At 43.9% G+C, this 23270-nt stretch overlaps 1 protein-coding gene across 4 annotated transcripts in view; it reads left to right on the top strand.

Annotated features, from left to right (window-relative positions):
* TPD52L1 (TPD52 like 1) overlaps positions 1 to 23270 on the top strand; it is a 164187-nt gene that overhangs the window by 120731 nt on the left and 20186 nt on the right. Inside the window, exons 4-6 of one of the 4 annotated variants that reach the window (XM_033935690.1) lie at positions 3900 to 4001; positions 11260 to 11274; positions 21259 to 21297. In XM_033935690.1, the coding sequence (XP_033791581.1) occupies positions 3900 to 4001; positions 11260 to 11274; positions 21259 to 21297 (156 nt within the window). Of the gene's footprint in view, positions 1 to 3899; positions 4002 to 11259; positions 11275 to 13322; positions 13424 to 21258; positions 21298 to 23270 lie in introns of those variants that run through there. The other 3 variants (XM_033935694.1, XM_033935691.1, XM_033935692.1) reach the window with 3 other exon arrangements.

The following is a 23270-nucleotide window of genomic DNA, read 5'->3' as shown; positions in this document are numbered from 1 at the left end:
TCCACAAGAAAGGCTCAAAGATGGAGACAGCAAACTACAGACCAGTGAGTCTAACATCGATAGTGAGCAAACTAATGGAAACTCTAATCAAACACCAATTAGATAAGATCCTGGATGAAGAGAATCTACGGGATCCCCGACAACATGGATTTACTAAGGGGAGATCCTGCCAATCCAACCTGATCAGCTTCTTTGACTGGGTAACGGGGAAGCTGGATATTGGGGAGTCCCTGGACATCGTGTACCTGGACTTTAGCAAAGCATTCCATAGCGTACCACACCGCAGGTTACTGAGCAAGATGAGTTCTATAGGATTAGGTAACACATTGACGAAATGGGTTGGGAGCTGGCTTGGAGGTAGGCTCCAAAGGGTGGTGGTGAACGGCACCCCCTCCGAAATGACGGAGGTGATTAGTGGAGTACCACAGGGCTCAGTCTTGGGCCCAATCCTATTCAACATCTTTATAAGAGACTTGGCAGAAGGGCTTCGAGGTAAAATAACATTATTCGCTGATGACGCCAAACTGAGTAATGTAGTGGGCAAATGCACAACAGACGAAGATTCAGTGCCCGACAACATGATGCACGACCTACTCCTACTGGAGCGATGGTCTAGGACATGGCAACTCAACTTCAATGCTAAAAAATGCAAAGTTATGCACCTGGGCAGCCAGAATCCATGCAAGTCTTATACCCTTAATGGCGAGATCCTAGCAAAAACAGTAGCAGAACGAGACTTGGGGGTAATCGTCAGTGAGGACATGAAGTCTGCCAATCAAGTGGAGCAGGCTTCGTCCAAGGCATGGGCTGCATACGAAGGGGTTTCGTCAGTCGTAAGGCGGAAGTCATTATGCCATTGTATAGATCCATGGTGAGGCCCCACCTGGAATACTGTGTGCAATTCTGGAGGCCACATTATCGCAAGGATGTGCTGAGACTGGAGTCGGTGCAAAGAATGGCCACCCGGATGGTCTCGGGACTCAAGGATCTACCATACGAAAAACGGCTTGACAAATTACAGCTATACTCGCTCGAGGAGCGCAGAGAGAGGGGAGACATGATCGAGACGTTCAAGTATCTTACGGGCCGCATCGAGGTGGAGGAAGATATCTTCTTTTTCAAGGGTCCCACGACAACAAGAGGGCATCCGTTGAAAATCAGGGGCGGGAAACTACGAGGTGACACCAGGAAATTCTTTTTCACTGAAAGAGTGGTTGATCGCTGGAATAGTCTTCCACTACAGGTGATTGAGGCCAGCAGCGTGCCTGATTTTAAGGCCAAATGGGATCGGCACATGGGATCTATTCACAGGGCAAAGGTAGGGGAGGGACATTAAGGTGGGCAGACTAGATGGGCCGTGGGCCCTTATCTGCCGTCTATTTCTATGTTTCTATGTTTCTATGCTCAGAAAAGCACATATGACCAACACAGAGACAAATGAATACAGAGAGAAGCAAAGAGTACCTAGGGAGCCTCACTCTTTTCTCTTTCTGTGCTGGCTATATGGTGAAGTCAGTATTGGAAAGATCTTATATTTTGTTTCCAGTCCCTTCCTCACTCATTCCTTTATGACTAAATTTATCATAATATGAATTGTACTCTTTTGGACATGACCCCCAATCATTCAGCTACTTGTTACAGCAGATTTATTTTCTGAGCAAATAGTGTGAGCATTGTTAACTGTGTCTTCTTTACGTTCCCTGCAAGTCAATTTGCCGTTGGAGCTATTTCAGAGTGCAGCTCAGTACATAAAAGGTGTGTCTTGCAAAGCCTCCTTTATGTGTGACTTTGGCCAACAATAGGGAACCTTCCTGGGTGTTGCTAACCATCTATGATTACTAAACTGGAAACTGCCAATCTCACAGAAAGTTCATTTATTCTTAACTGCAGCTTTGCTGCTGACTTTGAGTAGAATTGTTCATGAGCGCCAAGTTGGGCCCTCTTACAGTAACTGTTAGACTTTTGTAACTGGTCAGAAGGGCGGTATGTACATAAAAGGCAGTTCTACATTCTAGCACCGAGTTGATAGACTACTAGCAATCACCTGTGTAATTGGCGCCACTAAATGGCTTTTTGTGTCACTGGGGCTTGTGCGCATCTGTGAAGCTGAAAGCAATGCCGTCAGTAGTTTCGCTCCCCGCAGGGCCTCCCAAGGTGGACAAGCTTCAGCGTAGATATCAGATGGGCAGTGTTGGAGGTGGAAGATCGCATCTGATGTGACAACGTCGAATTTATACTGCGCAGAAGAAAGGCCTGGCAATCTATTTCTGTATTCTGCCACAAAAACTTGATTTCATTATGAAGTCGCTAGGATTCGATCACGAGTCAGTGTTACCTAACAACAACAGTTGGCAGTTAACGTGCATAAGTGTTGGGCATTACTCTGTAATCCAGGTCCACCATGTTCTTTCTTCTGGCCCTCAAAAGCTTGGCAATTCTTTTGATGCTTACAGTGGGATTCTTGCTTACCCATTATGTCTTGACTTTTATAAGACTGAGTCATGTGGTGCCAGAAGTTTGGATTAGTCTTGCTGATCCAAACTTATGGCACCATACAGCTCTAGTTTAGAGAGAGGTGGAGAAGCACGGATCCCGATGTTTCTTCTGCAACTGAAGCCACATGAGGGGAAACTATAGAAATGATAAGTAGTAGCATTAGTAGTAGCAGGGGAAAGAGACTGGGGGAAGACAAGGGTGAGGGTACATGACGGAGAGAGAGAGAGAGAGAGACGGGTGAAGGCTGGGGAGGGGACAATACACTGTCATATTTTGCCACCGTTTGACATGTGGCAAAATACTAAGGTGCATGCTTTGACTTTCCTAATGTTAAGAAATACAAAAATGTGGCTCCCCAATAGAAGAAGGTTGGACAACCCTGTTGTAAACAGTGCAAATGTCATGGGGAAATACACAATGGCGTAGTAAGGGGGGGTGGACCACCCCAGGCGCCCTCTTAGTGGGGACAATGACACCCCTCATGCCACACCCACACCCTCCCTTCCCCGTCCCCATACCTCTTTAAATCATTGCTGGCACAAGCAGCTTCTCCAGCTTGCTGCTCGCGATGGACTCCCTCCAGGGATTCAAGACAAAGTTAGACAAGTTCCTGCTGAACAAGAACGGGCGCTGGTAGGGCTAGTCTCGGTTAGGGTGCTGGTCTTTGACCAGAGGGCCGCTGCATGAGCGGACTGCTGGGCATGATGGACCACTGGTCTGACCCAGCAGCGGCAATTCTTATGTTCTTATGACTGGCTCCCTCTGAAATCACTTCCGGGTCGCAGGCCCAGGAAGTGACATCAGAGGGAAAGCCAACACCAGTGCAAGCAGCAGATGAGAGAAGCTGCTTACGCTGGCGAAGATTTAAAAAGGTATCAGGGTGGGGGCCGCGAACATGGTAAAGGGGACATGGAAGAGTGGGGTGGAGCAGAGAGGAGGATGCAGGGGGGTGCCTCCTACCCTCCCTATACCATTGGGCAAACACATGGGCATAGCATGGCGTATATATTGCATGGCACACTTAGGTGTGCTCACTTTCACCAGCCATTGACTTGCCATATGTAGGACATGCCTAACTTTTGGTGCACCAATGTGCTCTTATGCTAATCTATAAACAGCTTGGGTATGCCCTTAAGCTGATATAGAATTGATACTAAGAGCACCCCTTAGGCACCATATAGCCAGAACAGAAAGAGAAAAGAGTGAGGATCCCTGTGTATGCTTTGCTTCCCTCTGTATTAATTTGTCTCTGTGTTGGTTATATTTACTTTTCTCAGCATGATGAGATTTTTAGCTTTTTTTTTTTTTTTTTTGCAGGTACAATATATGGAATTGCTGCCTTAGTTTCCTGCTTCTTTCTTCCATGATAACCTAGTTTGTCTCCTTTTTTTCTTTCTATCCAGTTACAAGAAAACCCAGGAAACGCTAAGTCATGCAGGACAGAAGGCAACTGCAGCCATAAGTAATGTGGGAAGTGCCATTGGCAAGAAGCTGGGAGATATGAGGTACAGAAATGCAACAGAATAATGGTGAATGGGGGAGGAAGTGACCATGCTTTGGGGAAGGAGGGAGGGGAGCATTGTCTATTCAAATGAAATTGAACGCTGCTAAAATCAAATTGCTTTGGGTTTGGCCAAGATTAGAAAACCTCCCTTCCTCTGTCATACTGAAAAGAGGTATTTCACTGCATATAGATTTTTCACCTAGAGTCCTGGGTGTCATCTTGGACTCATCACTTACATTCCATGAACAGATAAATTCTTTGACATGTTGAGGAAGGTCAGATCACTATTTCATCAAGAACATTTCTTAGTGTTGGTACAATCCACTGTGCTTGCACAGCTAGATTATTGTAACTCAGTTTTTCTGAGCATTAAGCTGGGCAGTCTAAAACGACTTCAGCTGATACAGAATCCTGCAGCTAAGCTCATCTTTGGGAAACAAAAGTATGATCATGTTTCCCCTTTGTTGAGAAAGCTTCACTGGCTCCCAGTTCACTTTAGGATCCAGTTTAAATGTGCATGCATAATCTTCAAACTTCTCTATGGAGTATTTGATCCTTTTGTCCCCTTATGTTGGAATACCCTTAGTCTTTGCCATTTGAGAAACACACAAAGATATAAGTTAGCTTTCCCTTCCTTTAAGAGAATTAAATCTGCTGGGAAGCTCAGTTGATCTTTTGTTTTCAAGTTCATAGAGATCTGGAATAGAGAATGACACGGGGAAAAAATCTGTCCCCGTCACCGCCCCGTCCCCGGCCCACCATCCTCTGCACCGCCCCGTCACCGCCGTTCCCTTCACCGCCCCGTCACCGTCACCACCAACCCTTTCACCGCCCCGTCACCGCCACTGCCATCCCATTCACCGCCCCGTCACCGTCCCCACTGCATCCATATAAGCCTTAGTACTGTAATATTTAGCTTATTCCTTTCTTATAAATCAAAGTTCCTGCTGCTGAACTAGAGAAAGAGATGTTCAGCTGGCAGGGCTTTGTTTATAAATTTTTATCAACACAACTAATATACTACTTTATCCTAACACAAAAAATAAATAAATAAATATAATTTTTTTTTCTACCTTTGTTGTCTGGTTTCTGCTTTCCACATCTTCTCATTCAATTCCTTCCATCCACTGTGTGTCTTCTCTCTGCATCTTCCATTTGCTGTTACTGTGCCTCTCCCTTCACCCCCCCCCCCCCCAATTGGTCTAGCACCCATCTTCTTCCCTCTGCTCCCCCATAGTCTGGCATCTGTCTTCTTCCCACTCTGTCTTCCACATTTCCCTTCAGGGTCTGTTCCTCTCCACCCTCCTTCAATGTCTGTCCTATTCCTTTCTACCACCACCCTTCCCTCCCTCCTTTACCATCTGTTCCTTTCTACTACCCTTCAGCTCCTCTCGCGTGGCCTATCTATCTACCTTCCTCCCTCTTATTTTCATGGCACGTTACAATGTAATTTGTGCAAGCCACTGGAGCCTGCGAGCTCGGTCCCTGTCCCATCCCCACAAACCATCTTGCTTCTGTGCTCCTATTTACCTCATTTCTAATATCTCCCCTATGTATCTGCCATTGCCCCCCCCTGTGTCCATATACCATCCCCATGGCATGTCCCCTTTATGTCTCTGTCCCTATGCCTCATGCACATAATTTCCCCTCTTTCTGTTACCTTCCTGTGACCAGATTTCCCCTATCTTCCTCTTCCATACCAATGTGTCTCTTCTTTTCAACCCCATCTAGCTTTTTTCCCCTCTTTCTTTCCCCCCCTCCCCCCTGCTTCTAGCATCTGGCTCATCTGCTTGTCCTTCCCTTTCTTTCCTGCTGTGGATTTTTCTTCCGTCTTCATCCCCTTGGCCCATAATCCTTTTCCCTTTCACTCCCTCCTTCCAGTTTGAGCCAGGAACACGAGCGATCGCACGGTCCCTGCAGCCACAACCCGCCTGCCCAATCGATCCTAGTGTTTAGCCAGCTCTCTCCCTTCTCCTCACCTTAGTTTGTAAGTTTTCTTTTTCGGCGACCTGCACGCTTTCCCAAAGAGCCACGCACGCGCGGCTGCTCAGTGTTCAATCTTCTGCAACTTCCTGTTTCCGGTTGCGTCAGAGCAGAAGATCGAAACTGAGCAGCAGAAGATCGAAACTGAGCAGCAGCGGATGCGCGGCTCTTTGATAGCGTGCGGGTTGCCGAAAAAGAAAGCCTACATACTAAGGTGAGGAGAAGGGAGAGAGCTGGCTATACACTAGGATCGATTGGGCAGGCAGGTGGTGGCTGCAGGGACCGCGCGATCCTTCATGCCTCACTGCGGGGACAAGACCATTCACCGCTCCACGGGCGGTGAATGGCCTTGTCCCCGTCCCCGCAGCGACTACTATTTTTCGTTCCCCGTTTTGGCGAGTTACCCGTGGAGAAATGCGGTGGCCGCGGGTAAACCGCAACCGTGTCATTCTCTAATCTGGAATAAACTTCCTGACTCTATTAGGCCAGCTGCAATTATTTTGTAAATCCCTGAAAACTTTGTTGTTCTCGCAATTTTTAAATGGTTTAACTACAGTCTCAACGAAATGATAATATTATAGTTCTTATTTCTTTTATGATTTTTTTTACTATGCAAACCGAGTCGAGCTCCATTGGGAGATGGCCTGGTATATAAACCAAAGATTAGATTAGATTACACTGAACTAGGGTTACCATACATGTCCTCTTTTTCAAGGACTGTCTGGGTGTCCAGACAGCCTTTTATCAAATGGGGAGTCTGTCTGGGTTTTGCCGGCTCTCCCAATTCCTCCCCCCTACTTCCTCCCCAGCTGCTATAATAGAATCTTTGGGCACGGTAGTGGCAGCAAGGTGAGCCTGCTGCCGCTGGCCTGCCCCAGAAGCCACCTTTCTGCAGTTCCTGCCTATGCAGGAACAAGAAGCTGCTGCAAAGAGGCGGCTTCCAGGGCCTGCAGCAATAGACTCACCTTGTTGCCACTGCCAGCTGCTCAAAGATTCAATTACAGCTTCTGGGGAGGAGGTAGGTGGGGGAGTCGGGAGTTAGAGGCTATGAGGGGAAGTTAGCTGCAGAGGCAGGAGGGCTAAAAAATCAACATCAGGAGAGGAGGAGCAGAGAGAAACAGCATGTGGAGAAGCATTATGGAAAGGAAAGAGAGGGGCACCCCGTGGGGTGGGGGTTTGAAGGGGAGAGGGAGAGAAAAAAAGAAAGAAGCACTCACAGGAAAGGGGTGTTAGAAGGATAGAGAGAAGCACCCTTGGGGAAGGAGGACTGGATGGAGGGAGAAGCACTAAAAGGGTACAGAAGATGAGAAGGGGGACCAAGGAAATGGTGAAAGGTGGGGGACTGTGGATGGGGTCAGGTGTCTTCTTATTTGTCTTAACAAATATGGTAACCCTATGCTAAATTATATCTGTATCTACAGGTTTTAGATGCAAATGCTCCTGATCCTGCTTATTGCAATCAGGATTCTATGGTTCACTGTGTAGCCTAAAGGAGGGTTATATGCTTATTCATTCTGACAGGATGAATTTCTTTCCATCTGTAAAAATGCAACCAAGGCAACAGTGAAACGCATGTTTAGAAATGTTCTAACTGCACTATTAGGCCCAGAAAAATAAGAGAGCAGCAGCATCTACTATCTCCAATGAAGTGTAGAATTAAGACTGAACGCACATTGCAGAAGATAACTGAGCCCACTTGCATTTCTTAGATAATAAAAGTAACAATCAAGTTTGGCAGAAAAATAATTTGGAGAGCGTCAGAGTTGCTGTAGATGAATTCATGAACAAACCTGAGCTGGCAAAGCAGAAGATGAGCATGAGGACAAGGATGTCAGTTCCCCCCCCCCCTTCTCCTCCTCTAAAAACAGTGTGCCCAGCCATCATGTCGGCAGTACCTAAAGCTTTATTGCTATACTTTGTTCTGACATTTTGTACATCTGTACTTTATTTTATTTAGATACATAGCAAGTTAGAAGATGACAGCAGAAGAGTCATTTGGGCTACTTAGGTTGCATAGGGAGAAGTAAGGCTAGTAGGAAAAAGGAGATATTGATGCCCCTGTATAAGACTCTGGTGAGACCTCATTTAGAATATTGTGTACAATTTTGGAGGCTGCACCTTCAAAAAGATATAAAAAGAATGGAGTCGGTCCAGAGGAAGGCTACTAAAATGGTATGTGGTCTTCATCATAAGACTTTAAGATCTCAATCTATATACTTTGGAGGAAAGGCAGGAGAGGGGAGATATGATAGAGACGTTTAAATACCTAAGTGTAAATGTGTCGAGTTTCTTTCATTTGAAAGGAAGCTCTGGAATGAGCGGGGCATAGGATGAAGTTAAGAGGTGATAGGCTCCAGCGTAATCTAAGGAAATACTTTTTTACAGAAAGGGTTGTAGATGCATGGAATAGTCTCCCAGAAAAGGTGGTGGAGACAGAGACTGTGTCTGAATTCAAAAGAGCCTGGGATAGGCATGTGGGATCTCTGAGAGAGAAAGATGGTCAGAGTGGATTGGCCATTTGGCCTTTATCTGCCATCATGTTTCTGTGTTTTATTTCCATGTTTGCTGTGGTATCATATGTCTAGTTGTGATCTACTCTCATCTTCCACTATTAAGGACCCTTTGAGGCTGACTTTATAACAGGGCATCTGGTGAAAGAGGGCAAGAAGGTGTCGACTTTAAGTGCTATTTTATAAATATGCAGGCCTGTATGTATGTATAAAATTCTAGCATAATTGGCAGAAATCATGCCTACCTTGCAGGTGCAGACAGGCTCAGGCTTAAACAGGTTTAAATTCCATATGTAGGTTATTCAGGTATGTGCATAGATTAGCATATTTTATAAACTATGCACGTACTACTGAACTTATCCCAAACTCTGCCTCTGTCATCGGTAATAATTTTACACTATGTGACTTGTATATATTGTCACTAGGGAGGAGCAGCCCAGAAATTTTTCATTTTGTGTCATTTTCTGGGAACATATATTTCTTCATTTTTTTCTGGGTGCATGAGCTATGCATGCACTATCTGGAAAAGAGTGTGCTCTCTTTCAAACAGTACACATTCTTTAGGAGTGCAAACTAAAAAAAAAAAAAAATCCCACAAAATATGTTTTTCTTTAGAAACATAGAAACATAGAAAAAAGCGGCAGAAAAGGGCTATAGCCCACCAAGTCTGCCCATTCCAGGTATCCCCCCCCCCCTGAATTTACTCCCTTAAAGATCCCACATGAGTATCCCATTTTTTCTTAAAAAATCTTTCTGCTCATTTTTTCTTAAAAAATCTCATTTGATTAAACGGCATGCACTGACATTTCATTGATATTTTCCTTGGTGTTGCAAACGGCAGCCTATTCTTAGTTGTCACATACGCACAAAAAATGGCCCCTATCATGTCTTTCCTAGGCTTGCTTGAATTCAGTTGCTCTTTTCACTCCTGTCACTTGCTGAAAGCCTATTTTGATGTCTACCATCCTCTTGGTCAAAGTATTTTCACCTCCCTCCCTCTGCTGTCCTTGAACTTTTCCTTAATTTTATTGAGATATCTTATTGCAGGAATTTGGTTTATGCCTTTGTTTGGCCTTCCTTTCCACTAGCCAGATTAGGTTACATACTCGGTGTCCATGTCCTTACATCTTCCTTTCTCCTGCAGCTTTAACTGTAATGGTGTAACTGTTAGAGTGGATACAGATGTTCTGGAGATAATTTGTTATACTCTGACATATAAAAACATGAAAATTCAATGAAAAAAGTACAATGATAAAAAATACAGTGGTAAAAATCCAACCGGACCCTAAATAGTCCGTGTTTCGGCGAACACGCCTTCCTCAGGGGTCCAATTGTTTGCAAACTCACATATAAAGAATTAGACTGAAAACAGTCTATTGTCTTTAAACATGTGAGCAAAGAAACTGAGAAATAGACTGTTTTCAGTCCAATTCTTTATATGTGAGTGCTCATGCTCAGAGGCCCTCCATATGCGGCCAGAGCTTGTCGGGGCTTTTCATACCCAGACATCTGGGAACCCAGACAGTCCTCTAAAAAGAGGACATGTTTGTGTTTTCCAGGATATCTGGTAACCCTAAGTATATTTAGTATTCATCTCTATTAAAGTATTCCCCTTGTAGCAGCAAAGTGTGACTTAATTGAAAAGAAGTCCTGGACTAAACTATCATTTTGGAAAGTTCTGGGTTTTTATATTTAAAAACTGCTTATAGTTCCATCACAGACAGCAGGACCTGGTTTGATGCAAGGGGACTGGAGATTACTGTAGATGTTTTGTTGTTTTAAATCTGGGTTGCTTGTTTTTTTTTTTTTTTTGCAGGGGTATTAATGTGAAATTATATAAACTCAACACAGTACCTTGCTCTTCCCTGCAATGCTACCATGCTGGGTGCATAAAGTGTAGTTCCTTACCTATAACATAGGTTCTCCGTGGACAGCAGGATAGGTCAGCCACAAATTGTGCACGTGGAGACTTGCAGGCACAGTGCAAAAAGGGCTGGTCCTCAAGCAGCAGATGCAAAAATCATGAGGATCCAGCGTACTCATCCTCTTCTTGCAGCCGGGGCACGTTCTTGAGGATTCAGGAATCTTCAGAAGGTAATTTGGTTCTTAGGTGGAGAGCTAGCTGTACAAGATCCGACTATTTGGAACGAGCGGAAACTGTAGACTGAGGAAGATGGGAAAAGGAGGGACTTAAGAGGGACCTGCCTGGGTGTACCCAAGGGGGTCCCAGGAACCAACAAGTTCAGAGAGAGAGAAAAAATCTCTGAGCTATTGGAGACCTTATCCGGCCAATTGGAGCTGTCGGGGACATCACCCATTTGTGGCTGACTCATCCTGCTCGTCCTAGGACAGGGATGTCAAAGTTCCTCCTCGAGGGCCGCAATCCAGTCAGATTTCCCCAATGAATATGCATGAGATCTATTAGCATACAATGAAAGCAGTGCATGCAAATAGATCTCATGCATATTCATTGAGGGAAATCCTGAAAACCTGACTGGATTGCGGCCCTCGAGGAGGGACTTTGATACCCCTGTCCTAGGAGAACAAGAGAATCTAAGGTTAAATGAAGAAAATGCATACATTGGCTTTGGGGGTTCAAAGATAATGGAGGAGATTGGCCTTGGAGTGATTGTATTTTCATCCAGTTCAATGCCTGTGATCTCCCTCTTCCTGTTCTTATCTCCTGCAGGGTTTTTTTTTTGTTCTGTTTGTTCCTAACACACACTCTTAACTGGTACTTTTTTCCCCCCCTTCATGCTGCTACAGGTCTCATTCTATCAGGTAAGGCTTGCATGGTTCTATAAGCACTGCTGCTGTTTGTTATAAAATTAAAATCCACCCGCAATTTGGGCTCTTTCTTTCTTTTTCCCCTCTGGGATCAAACACAAAGTTTTGTTGCCTAAGACTAAAACACAAAACACTCTTTATATGGATTTTGAAAGACCTTTGATTTCACAGCTAGACCAGCAGGGTTAAAATGAAAGAGGATGTGGAGCTGGATTTCCTGAGAGTCTCTAGCACCCAAAGCTGATTTCTCTAAGGAAAAGCATATAAGGATGTCAAGCAGAAAAAAAATAATTCCCAGCCCATCTGCCTGATGTTGGCAAACAGGATTTAACCCAGCCGTCTCAAACTCATGGCCCATGGGCCGCATGCGGCCCCCCCCCCCCCCAGCTGCTATTTTGTGGCCCACGGTCTTGTACCCAATCTTGCACTCTGGGCAGGAAGAGAGGCATCGGCGTCAGCTGACTTGTAACTTCCTGCTGCCATCATGTATCTGCCGGATACGCGAAGGCAGGTGTCCCGGCATACACGACGGCAGCAGAAAGTTGTAAGTCAGCTGACACCGGTGCAGTCTCGCACACTGGGCATGAAGAGAGGCTCCGGCATCAGCGTCAGCTGCCTTGCAACTTCCTGCTGCCGTCGTGCATGCCGGGACTCGTGCAAAATTGTCATTTCTTTAATATCTCATTAACTATTTTTTTTGGCGGCCCTCCCAAGTACCTACAAATCCAAAATGTGGCCCTGCAAAGGGTTTGAGTTTGAAATCACTGGTTTAACCAGTAAGCAAAATAGGCAGTCACCTAGGGCAGCACCTTCGAGGCAGGGCGGGAGAAGGGGAATGAGCAGGTGCAGTCAAACCAAAATAAATTCTGATAGCCACACAGACTCAGAGAACCCTCAGCCTGGCTTTTAACTGTTTAATATTAAAACATGTGATAGCTAGGTATGTGTTGGTTTGTTTTTTTTAAAGATCATTCTAGAAAGGATGCTATTAGAGTAATCATGATTTGCTAAATTTAATTTTTAAAATCTTGTAGGGAGGGGGAAGGCTAGGAGCTGAGGGTTTCTGTTCAATGTACACTTAAGGGAAATTCTATAAAAGACATTCAAAAATGGATTCTGGTAGTGGCTTAGTAAGGGTAGGAGGTGCCCGGGGCAGAGATGCTCCCCACTCACGCTTCCCCCCTCCGTACCTCTAAATGTTTAAGCATGCTCCTCGCACTAGCATTGGATTTCCCTCTGACATCGCTTCCTGGCCCTGTGACCCGGAAGTTATTCAGAGGGGAACCAGGCTGGCGCGAGCAACAAACAGGAGAAGTTGCTCGCACTAGCGAAGATCTACAGAGGTACAGGGTGGAGGAGAGGGATAATGTGGGGCGGAGAGGTGCCCCCACCGACACAGCACCTAGGGCAGTCCACCCCCCACCCCCCATCCCCCTTACTACCCCACTGGATGCAAGAAACGATTGCTGCTAGTCTTTAAACAGTGCATGCCCTTTGTAGAACAGCTCTTAGTCCTGATTCCCATAGCCAGTTCTGGTTGCCAGATTTATACCTGCTAAGATCTGCTGTAAATATTTTATAGCACTGCATGTGCTATAAAATATTGCCCATTGCCACACCCCCTTTTGGGTGGCATGCTATAGGATTTAGGCACCCTGGGTTATAGCGTGCAGCCAGAGACATACGCAAATCTCTCTGAGTGCCAATTATCAATTGGTTGTTAGTATCCAATTATTGATAGCTGTGTTAACAGCTCATTAACCAATTAAGTTGTGCATACATCTCAGCAGCGTATCCAAAGTTCGGTGGCCATATATATATGCGCCATATATAGAATCCAGGGAATCAAGTATCTAATGCCCTTGCATCATCCTTGTTTGTAGCTGGGCTTATTGCATGGCTTCTGTGATCTAGAAATTATCAGTTACCTGCCCTGCTTAAAGAACTGCTGCCAGGGAAAGCAACTGGGAATTTGAAACATTTTTATTTGTCCCAGAACTTTTTCCTCCTACCTCTGTCACTGTGGATTATATTTCTTGCAGGCTCTCATTTGTTTTCCCATACTTGGACCAAGATTGTGAAGATATTAAGGTCTCTGCTATATAGTATACATGCCTGACTTTCACTTACAACTATGATGAAGCAGCAAAAAATATGCAAATACCCTGTGGTGATGCTTGGGAACTGTTCTAAGCTGAATGGGTTATTCCTCAGCAGGGTTGCCAGATACAGTAGAATTTCAGTTATCTGGCACCCATGGAGATTGGTGGATACCGGATAGCCGTTTTTCTGGTTGATTGAGAGTGTGATAGAAACCTTGTCTTAACATAGATCTCAATTCCAACCCCTCCCTCCCACCCCGAAGCAGCAGCACGGCAGCGGTCCTGAGCTGCAAAGCCCCCCTCCCTCCCTCTCTCAAGCCCCAAAGCAGCAGAAGCAGGTGGCGGTCCTGAGCCATGAACCCCCTCGCTCCCCCCTCCTTCTCTCCCTCCCTTAACCAAAGCAGCAGCCAGTCACCAGGAGGAAGCGCTCAAAACAGGCTACTCGCAGCCAGCCCTGGGTCTTTCCTCTGGATGTGTTAAGAAGGAATTTGTGCCTATTCCTTGTACATACTTAAATATCAGATCAATTATAAGTAAGGTTCACATGGTAAGAGATTGGCTTTTGGAAGAACAATTAGGATGTCTATTCATGACAGAAACCAGGTTGAGATTTGATAATGATCCATTAATAAATGAATTTTGTCCTTCAGGTTATATAAGTCTTTCCATTATGTAGACAGAATAAGCGTGGTGGAGGTTTGGCTATCATTATGAAGTCGTTTATTAAGTTTACTTTGTTGGACTCCAAATTTACACCTGATCTGGAGATTTTAGCTTGATAGTGTCTTTAGCATACATTCTTTGTTATGTGCCTCCAGGTGGTTGGTCAAAAGTGTGAAGACTTCTATGAATTTGTAGCTAATAACTCATTGATGTCTTCATACTGTATGTTAATGGGTGATATGAATTTGCATTTAGAATATCAGACTGCACCAGTGGTTGAAGAAATTAAAGCTAGTTTAACTTCTCTCAGATGCTATTTATGTTTTTTCCAGGACACATCAGAAAGGGCATCATCTAGACCTGGTCACTTTTTCTAAAATAAATTCTTTCTGGCCACATATTTATCTTTCTGATGTATCCTGGAAAGCAACTCTATGGTATGATCATTTTATACGTGCTTTTATTTTAAATTGGCAAAAATTTACTGGAATTAAGAGTGCCTCCCAGAAGGGTTTCATCATATGGCCATGTAGATGCTGAGTTATGGTCACATTATGATCTTAATGTAACCCCTAATTCTTTAGACTTTTATTCTCATTGGGATTCTCTCAGTGTTAGTATTTGGATTCTCTTGCCCCTAAGAGAGAGCGTGTAAAGTTTCAAAGTAACTCAAATCATTGGTACGATCAGAACTTTTGGAAAAAAGTGAATGATTTGCTGTTTGGAATGACTTTGGCATGAATCTGGCAGGGTGGATGTTGGGGAACAATGGAGAGAGGGGTAAACGATATTGCTGAAGGGCTGTCGGGTATGATTTGCCTCTTTGTGGATAATACCAAAATCTGCAATAGAGTAGACACCCCAGATGGGTTACAGGATCCGAGGCAACATGGCTTTACAAAAGGTAAATCGTGCCAAACGAACCCGATTGAATTTTTTTGATTGGGTGACCAGAGAGCTGGATCAAGGACATATGCTAGATGTAATTTACTTAGATTTCAGCAAAGCCTTTGATACGGTTCCTCATAGGAGACTGTTGAACAAACTTGAAGGGCTGAAGTTAGGACCCAAAGTGGTGAACTGGGTTAGAAACTGGCTGTCGAACAGACGCCAGAGGGTGGTGGTTAATGGAAGTTGCTCGGAGGAAGGAAAGGTGAGTAGTGGAGTCCCTCAGGGTTCGGTGCTGGGGCCAATTCTGTTCAATATGTTTGTGAGTGACATTGCTGAAGGGTTAGAAGTAAAAGTGTGCCTTTTTGCAGATGATACCAAGATTTGTAACAGAGTAGACACTGAAGAGGGAGTGGAAAATATGAAAAAGGATCTGCAAAAGTTAGAAGAATGGTCTAATGCCTGGCAACTAAAATTTAATGCAAAGAAATGCAGAGTAATGCATTTGGGGATTAATAATAGGAAGGAACCGTATATGCTGGGAGGAGAGAAGCTGATATGCACGGACGTGGAAAGGGACCTTGGGGTGATAGTGTCTGAAGATCTAAAGGCGAAAAAACAGTGTGACAAGGCAGTGGCTGCTGCCAGAAGGATGCTGGGCTGTATAAAGAGAGGTGTAGCCAGTAGAAGGAAGAAGGTGTTGATGCCCCTGTACAGGTCATTGGTGAGGCCCCACTTGGAGTATTGTGTTCAGATTTTGGAGACCGTATCTGGCTAAGTACATAAGAAGACTTGAAGCAAGGAGGAGGGCGACGAAAATGATAGGAGGCTTGCACCAGAAGACGTATGAAGAGAGACTGGAAGCCCTGAATATGTATATCCTAGAGGAAAGGAGGGACAGGGGAGATATGATTCAGACATTCAAATACTTGAAGAGTATTAACGTAGAACAAAATCTTTTCCAGAGAAAGGAAAATGGTAAAACCAGAGGACATAATTTGAGGTTGAAGGGTGGTAGATTCAAAGGCAATGTTAGGAAGTTCTACTTTACGGAGAAGGTGGTGGATGCCTGGAATGCGCTCCCGAGAGAGGTGGTGGAGAGTAAAACTGTGACTGAGTTCAAAGAAGCGTGGGATGAACACAGAGGATCTAGAATCAGAAAATAATATTAAATGTTGAACTAAGGCCAGTACTGGGCAGACTTGCACGGTCTGTGTATGGCCGTTTGGTGGGGGATGGGCTGGGAAGGACTTCAGTGGCTTGGAGGGTGTAGATGGGCTGGAGTAAGTCTTAACAGAGATTTTGGCAGTACCGGGTAGAGCTTTGGATTCTTGCCCAGAAATAGCTAAGAAAAAATTAAAAAATTTAAATTGAATCAGGTTGGGCAGACTGGATGGACCATTCGGGTCTTTATCTGCTGTCATCTACTATGTTACTATGTTACTATGCATACATGAAGAAAGACCTGGCAAAGCTTGAAGAATGATCTGAAATATGGCAGCTAAAATTTAATGCTAAGAAATGCAAGGTCATGCATTTGGGCTGCAAAAACCCAAGGAAACGGTACAGTTTAGGGAGTGAAGAACTTATGTGCATGACAGAAGAGCGGGACTTGGAAGTGATTGTATATGATGATCTTAAGGTGGCCAAACAGGTTGAAAAGGTGACAGCGAAAGCTAGAAGGATGCTAGGTTGCATATGGAGAGGTATGGCCAGTAGGAAAAAGGACTCTGTATAAGACTCTGGTGAGACCTCATTTAGAATATTGTATACAATTTTGGAGGCCGCACCTTCAAAAAGATATAAAAAGGATGGAGTCGGTCCAGAGGAAGGCTACTAAAATGGTATGTGGTCTTCATCATAAGGCGTATGGGGACAGACTTAAAGATCTCAATATGTATACTTTGGAGAAAAGGTGGGAGAGGGGAGATATGATAGACATTTGAAAGGAAGCTCCGGAATGAGAGGGCATAGGATGAAGTTAAAAGCTGATAGGCTCAGGAGAAATCTAAGGAAATACCTTTTTACAGAAAGGGTGGTAGATGCATGGAATAGTCTCCTGTTAGACGTGGTGGAGACAAAGACTGTGTCTAAATTCAAGAAAGTGTGAGACAGGCACGTGGGATCACTTAGGGAGAGAAAGAGAGAGTGGATGCTGCGAATGGGCAGGCTGGATGGGCCATTTGGCCTCTATCTGCCGCCATGTTTGTATGTAATCTTTACTTAATTATTATTTTCTGGAAATATTTTTTTTATTTTGTTTGCAAGTTGTTACTTGGATGTTATAATTATTGAAACAATAAATAAATAAATAAAATCCGAGCTGTGACACTTTTTTTTATTTATTAGCCTAGCTGCTCCTGAGACAGTAGGGGCATTTGTAGAGAATGGCTTAGAAGAGTTAAAAGAGAAAAAATAATGATTTAATGCATTTTTTAGTTGAAAAGCAAGAATTACTCCTTACTGTGTGTGCTTTTGAAATATTTCACAATGCGCAGCATTTAAGCAGCAGTACATGCTAGCAGGCCAATTTTTTTCTACCAGCTGACAGAGTGAAACAAATAAAAGAAGGCAGTTTTTAAATTTCTTATGCCTTGCTCCTGCAGCTCCTTATTAAACAGAAATAGCAACTGAAGAGGCTCTGGCGTAAGAGTTCTCGAACACTTTTTGTGTTTCAGCCAGCAGGGTAACTGGATTTGTAGCTCTGTGGCTTTTTCAGTTACCCACAAGTTATGCGCCTACATCAGAGTACATAATTGATAATTGATAAGGCACCCAACTTATTACCCTACCTTTCACAAAACCGTGCAAGAGATTTTTAGTGCCAGCTGGCATGCTGAATGCTTTTGCGCTGCTCCTAAAGTCATGGAGTTCCTATGAGCACTGGGGCAGCGGAGAGTATTCAGTGTGCAGGCTGGCGCTAAAAACCTTTTGTGCGTTTTTGTAAAATGGGGGTGGGGTAAATAGGCTAAATCAGTGCTGATAATTGGGACTGAACACCTCTTATTTGGCACTAATTGGAGTTAATTGAAAGGCACCTATCTTGGTAGGCATAATTCTACAATAGTTAGGCACCTAGTGCAAAGTGTATAGTTAAAAGCGGGTATGGTCATTTGTTTATTTAAGTATTTATACGCTCCTCCCTCAGTATTAGTGGGGGTTAGGGGCAGGGCCGGCCCGTGAATATTGAAAATTCGCAAATAACTTTTGGGCCGATTCTGACCCACCCCGCCTTCCCCCTGGCATCCCGGATCTTACCTGGTGGTCTAGCATTTTGGGGGGGGCAGGAGCGATCTTCCTACACTCCTGCAGCCATTTTGGATGAGTGATCTGCATGGGGCAGGAATGTAGGAAGATCGCTCCAACCCCTTAAGACCGCTAGACCACCAGGTAAGGTCCGAGAGGCAGGAGGGAGTGATTCCGGTTTTAGGAAATCGCGAATAATCGAAATCGCGAGTCCTAAAACCTCAAGCATTTTCCCTTGTCTGTCCCAGTGGGCTCACACTCTATCTAATGTACCTTCCCAGTATACTTTCCTTAACTGTTCTCTCTTTCTCTAGAATATTATAGTTCTTACCTTTTTACCTTCTGTTCCTTTTTGTCCCTGGTTAAAACATCCTTGGATGTATTAACTACTCTTAAAGATGTCTAGTAATTTTAAATTTGTATTATAGTCAATGTATGCTTTTATTATTATTGTACACCACCTAGAAGTTTGATTAGGGGGTATAAGAAATTTTAAATAAACTTGAAACTTGATTAAGTGATTTAACCAGGGTCACAGGGAGCAGCATGGGATTTGAACCTACATCCTCAGGTTGCTGTTAGGTGCCTATTATTGAGTGAGGAGCCATTGGGCACCTAACTTAGGTACAGGCATTTGGGAAAAGAAAACCCTGGCATAAATAGGGTATGCCTAAATGGTAGAATGTTTAGGCAGCGCTAAGTGTGATTCTATAATGGGTGCCTAACTTTTATAGAATCTTGCTTAGTGCCACACTAGTCGGTACCAATTTTTTAGGCGAATGAGGTCCTTAGGGGGACATTCTATAAATGGTGGCGCTAGGCACCCTAATCAGGGACAGCTAGTAACGCCTAGCTGAAATCTGTTCAAAACTTAAATTTTCTTAATGTTTAATTGGTGTGGTAATTAACCAGACCATTAAAAACTAATTTAAAAACAATCAATTAAGACTTCTGTGTGGAACTTGGAGTGGTGCCTAATGATGCCTACCTGAACAGCAGGCATGGCTAAGGGTAGAGAAATAGTGTGGTATGACTTAGGTGTTGCTAGGCGTCTGTGGTGGGTACCGGTGTATATTAGGCCAGGAAAACCCTGGCCTAATGTACCGGCACCTGCCATTAAGATGCCTAGCAAAACCTAGGTCAAGTTAGGCGCTGCTAGGCATGATTCTGTAAATGGCGCCTATTGGTTGTCTGACAACAGTGTGAGCGGTGCCGAGAAGTTAGGCGCCATTTATAGAATCAGGCCCTTACTGTCAGATTCTCTAAATGGCACCGTTGTTGGCAGCTGTCTTAAGAGGCTACTGAAAGTTTTAAATACACCTCTATAGTTTATTAGACTTACTATACCACCACAGGCTAGCTCGCAGATCTAGGCAGTTTACAATATTAAAAATAAAACAAAGCCAGAAAGGAACTACAATATCTGGATAGAAAAGTAGACAGATATCAGACATTCAGACACATATCAAACATTCACAAAGACTAGGGGACACTCAATGAAGTTACAGGGAAATACTTTTAAAACCAATAAGAGGAAATATTTTTTCACTCGGAGAATAGTTAAGCTCTGGACCACATTGCCAGATGAAGTAGTAAAAGTGGTTAACGTAGATGGGTTTGAAAAATGTTTGGACAAGTTCCTGGAGGAAAGGGGGAAGTCACTGCTTGCCCTCGATCAGTAGCATGGAATGTTGTTACTTTTGGGGTTTTGCCAGGTACTAGTGACCTGGGTTGGCCACCATGAGGCCTAAATGGACCATTCATCTGACGCAGTAAGGCTATTCTTATGTTCTTATTCAAGATGACAAGTAGCCAGGAAGATAAAAGGTAAGAGAGATGATGCAGACTCTATGCAACAGTGACAAACTCCCGAAGTAAGCTGAAATACTTGTGCGAATAACCAGGTTTCTAACTGCTACTTTGAGGGAGAATTGGAAGTAGAGATGCCTCTTCCTTCTCCTGCCCTACAAAGTGCTGGGTTTTGAAAAGCCGTCCGGACCCCCAGACATGTCCTCGAAAAGGAGGACGTATCCGGGGAAATCCGGACGTCTGGTAACCCTAACATGGAGTAATGTTATATATATATATATATATATATATATATATTTAAAAACCATAAAACCTGGATACTTAGGCCTTGAGATCCTTTTCAATTCAAATGTGAAAATTATGTCCATCCAAAAATATAGCTGTGAAGTTCCCTTTTGAGGACGCAGGCTTTTTATCTGGCACACTTCTCTGTAATCTTCATTCAGAACCAGCTAAAGACTCTGGTCCACAGATCTGGGTGAACAAAGACCTTTGTGCGTTGTACATTCAACCAGCCCTGCAACAGCAAAGGCTTTTTGTATTATGGACTGAATGCTAGAGTATGGTTTATTATTTATATTCCACCTTTAATAAAGGCGGATTACAACAAAACATATATAATAAAATGTACAATACAAAACAGAAAATATACTAAATACATCAAAGCTGTCATCTTGTCTCACTGAGGTAATTAAGGTTCATACTTCATCTTACAGAACAGGTGACGTTTCAACCAGTGGCTAAGTAAGGGGGGAGAAGCGGACTGCCCCGGGTTCCGTCTTGGTGGGGGTGCTGGCATCTCTGCGCCCCCCCCCCCACAAGCCACACTCGAGCCCTCCCTTCCCACCCACCCCCATACCTCTTTAAAATCTTTGCCAGCGTGAGCAACTACTCTAGCCTACTGTTTGCGCTGGCTTGGCTCCTTCTGACATCATTTCCAGGTCCTGGGGTCAGGAAGTGATGTCAGAGGGAAAGCCAGGGTGAGCAGCAGGCTGGAGAAGCTAGCTGCTCATGCAGACGATTTTAAGAGGTATGAGAGTGGGACGGGAGAGTGTGAGTGTGGCGCAGAAGGAGTGGGGGTGGGGGAGAGGAGGGTAAGGGGGTGCCCCGCTACCCTGGTCGCCTCCTACCTTCACTATGTCACAGGTTTCAACATTTTCTTAAAGCTGCACAAAATCTTCTACTGTCTTAATATATACAGATTTATGGAGTTCTGGGATTTACCATACTTTGTTTTTCTTTCTTCTTTTGCAATGCTTTCACGTGGAAGCTATTCTATTCGCCATTCCATAAGCATGCCTGCGATGAGGTAAAGTAACTGCAGCAGAACCAACATTTTAGAGCAGGGATTCTCATCGTAGTCCTTGGGCCACACCCAGTTGAATCAGGTTTTGGGGATATTTACTATATGAGACATGTTTGCATGCACTGCCCCCATTACATGCAAATCTAAATCGTACATATTCATTGTGGGTATCTTGAAAATCTGACTGGTTAGATGTATCCCGAGGACTGGGTTGAAAAACCCTGCTTTAGATGATGTTGTGTCAGTTTCTCTTTCTATAGAAACTTGCATGATTATGTGTATGTCTCTGTCTGTATATGTGTGTGTGTATCTGTTTAAGCCAGTGACTCACAAACCTATCCTGAGGGAGCACTGGCCCATCCAGTTCTCAGATTGTGTACAGTGAATACTGCATATATGAGAGCAACTGGTGTGAAGGAATAGCCTGATAATTAGAGCAGGGCTTCCTATACCGTTTACTGCGGGTCATGATCCCACATGGGGGATCACCAAATCCACATTTGAGGCGTGGGCCAAAAATGCCCTCATTGGCTTCTACCTTCCATTGAGCCTGTGCTATAATGGGGCCACGGAAGGTGGGGGATGATGGCAAAAACAGCTTTGACACACTGCAGGAGGGCTGAGAACAGCAGTATGAATGGAAGGTAGGTTTCCAAGTCATGTATTTTCTGTGGCCATGATAATAGGTTCTCAGCCACAGAAAGTGTAATAAGTACTAGATGACAGCCATGGCCTGAGAGACAGGCTAACTTAGGCGAGTCACTTTACCGTTCATTGTCTCAGGAGAAAGGGAACGGGGACTTGTATACCACCTTTTTCTGGCTTTGTCCATTCAAAGCGATGGGCACAGGAGGATTAAGTGATTTGCCCAGGGTCACAAGGAGCAGCACTGGGATTTGTTCTTATAATTTATTGCTGCCGAAGCAGTAACTCTACCAATGAGCCACACCTTACCACCAGGCACAGGCCAAGGAGGCTTTTTTTTTCCTTTGGACCACCCGGGTCATGCCTCAAATGTAGGTTTTATATCTGAATATACCTTGCTTTGAACTTTCGTACTACTGAAAAAGTGTGAACAAATCCATTGCATGCAAATATATCTTTTGCATATTCATTATTGATATCCCGAAGTCTTGATGACTTGTTATTATATGCCAAGCGGAGTTTGAGGCGGTTTGCAATCAGCATTATCGCTTTACAAAGATTAACATAGAGTTCAGAATCAGAACAGTCTCAATTCATAACATAGAGATCTTTGCTGGTTGTGCTGGCTATTAATTAAACATCAATGCTATAAATGTGAAAGTTTAAATCAGTGATTCTCAAAGTTGTTCTGACCGAGCACAACAATGTAGTCCAAAAGTCCTTTTCTATACTACAACAGTTAAGAAGGGGGAGACCCTGTTTTTTTCCATCAACATTACAGGATACTGATTTAGCCAACTATTCTGTCGCTATTCAACTTCTGCAATGCAGTGCTTTCTGGAATCTCGATGATATGGATGAAAAAACTCCACCCGATACCAAACACTGCAGCGGGACAAATATTTTATAAATTAAGATTTGATCACATTGCACCAATGCTCATAAAGTTACACTGGCTTCCAGACGGCATTTTCATTACATAGAGATAAGCATACAGTGCAGAGTCAAGTACACCTCTAACAAAGACTTTCTTTAAAAAAAAACATATTAGGAGTAATACAGATCTCTACAGTAGGTTAATTTCAGATTTTTCTAGTTTGATAACACTAGCCAGCATTCATTTTGGTGCTTCAAATGTTAAACCTGTTTCTGGGCGTATGAATATGATCTGCTGATTCCAAAAAAATGGTACCAGTTTTCTTCTATCAGCCCTAGTTTTTTAGATACAGAACATGTGCCATTTACCACTCTTCACTCTGCTCATCCACTAAAAAATCAGGATATTTTAATGCAATGTTTGCATTAATTATCTTTTAAGCACGAAGAAAACA

This window comes from Geotrypetes seraphini, chromosome 3 (assembly GCF_902459505.1).
Source record: "Geotrypetes seraphini chromosome 3, aGeoSer1.1, whole genome shotgun sequence".
Taxonomy (NCBI): domain Eukaryota; kingdom Metazoa; phylum Chordata; class Amphibia; order Gymnophiona; family Dermophiidae; genus Geotrypetes; species Geotrypetes seraphini.
The sequence above is the reverse complement of the archived record's forward strand: the minus strand, read 5'-3'. Positions and strand labels throughout refer to the sequence as shown.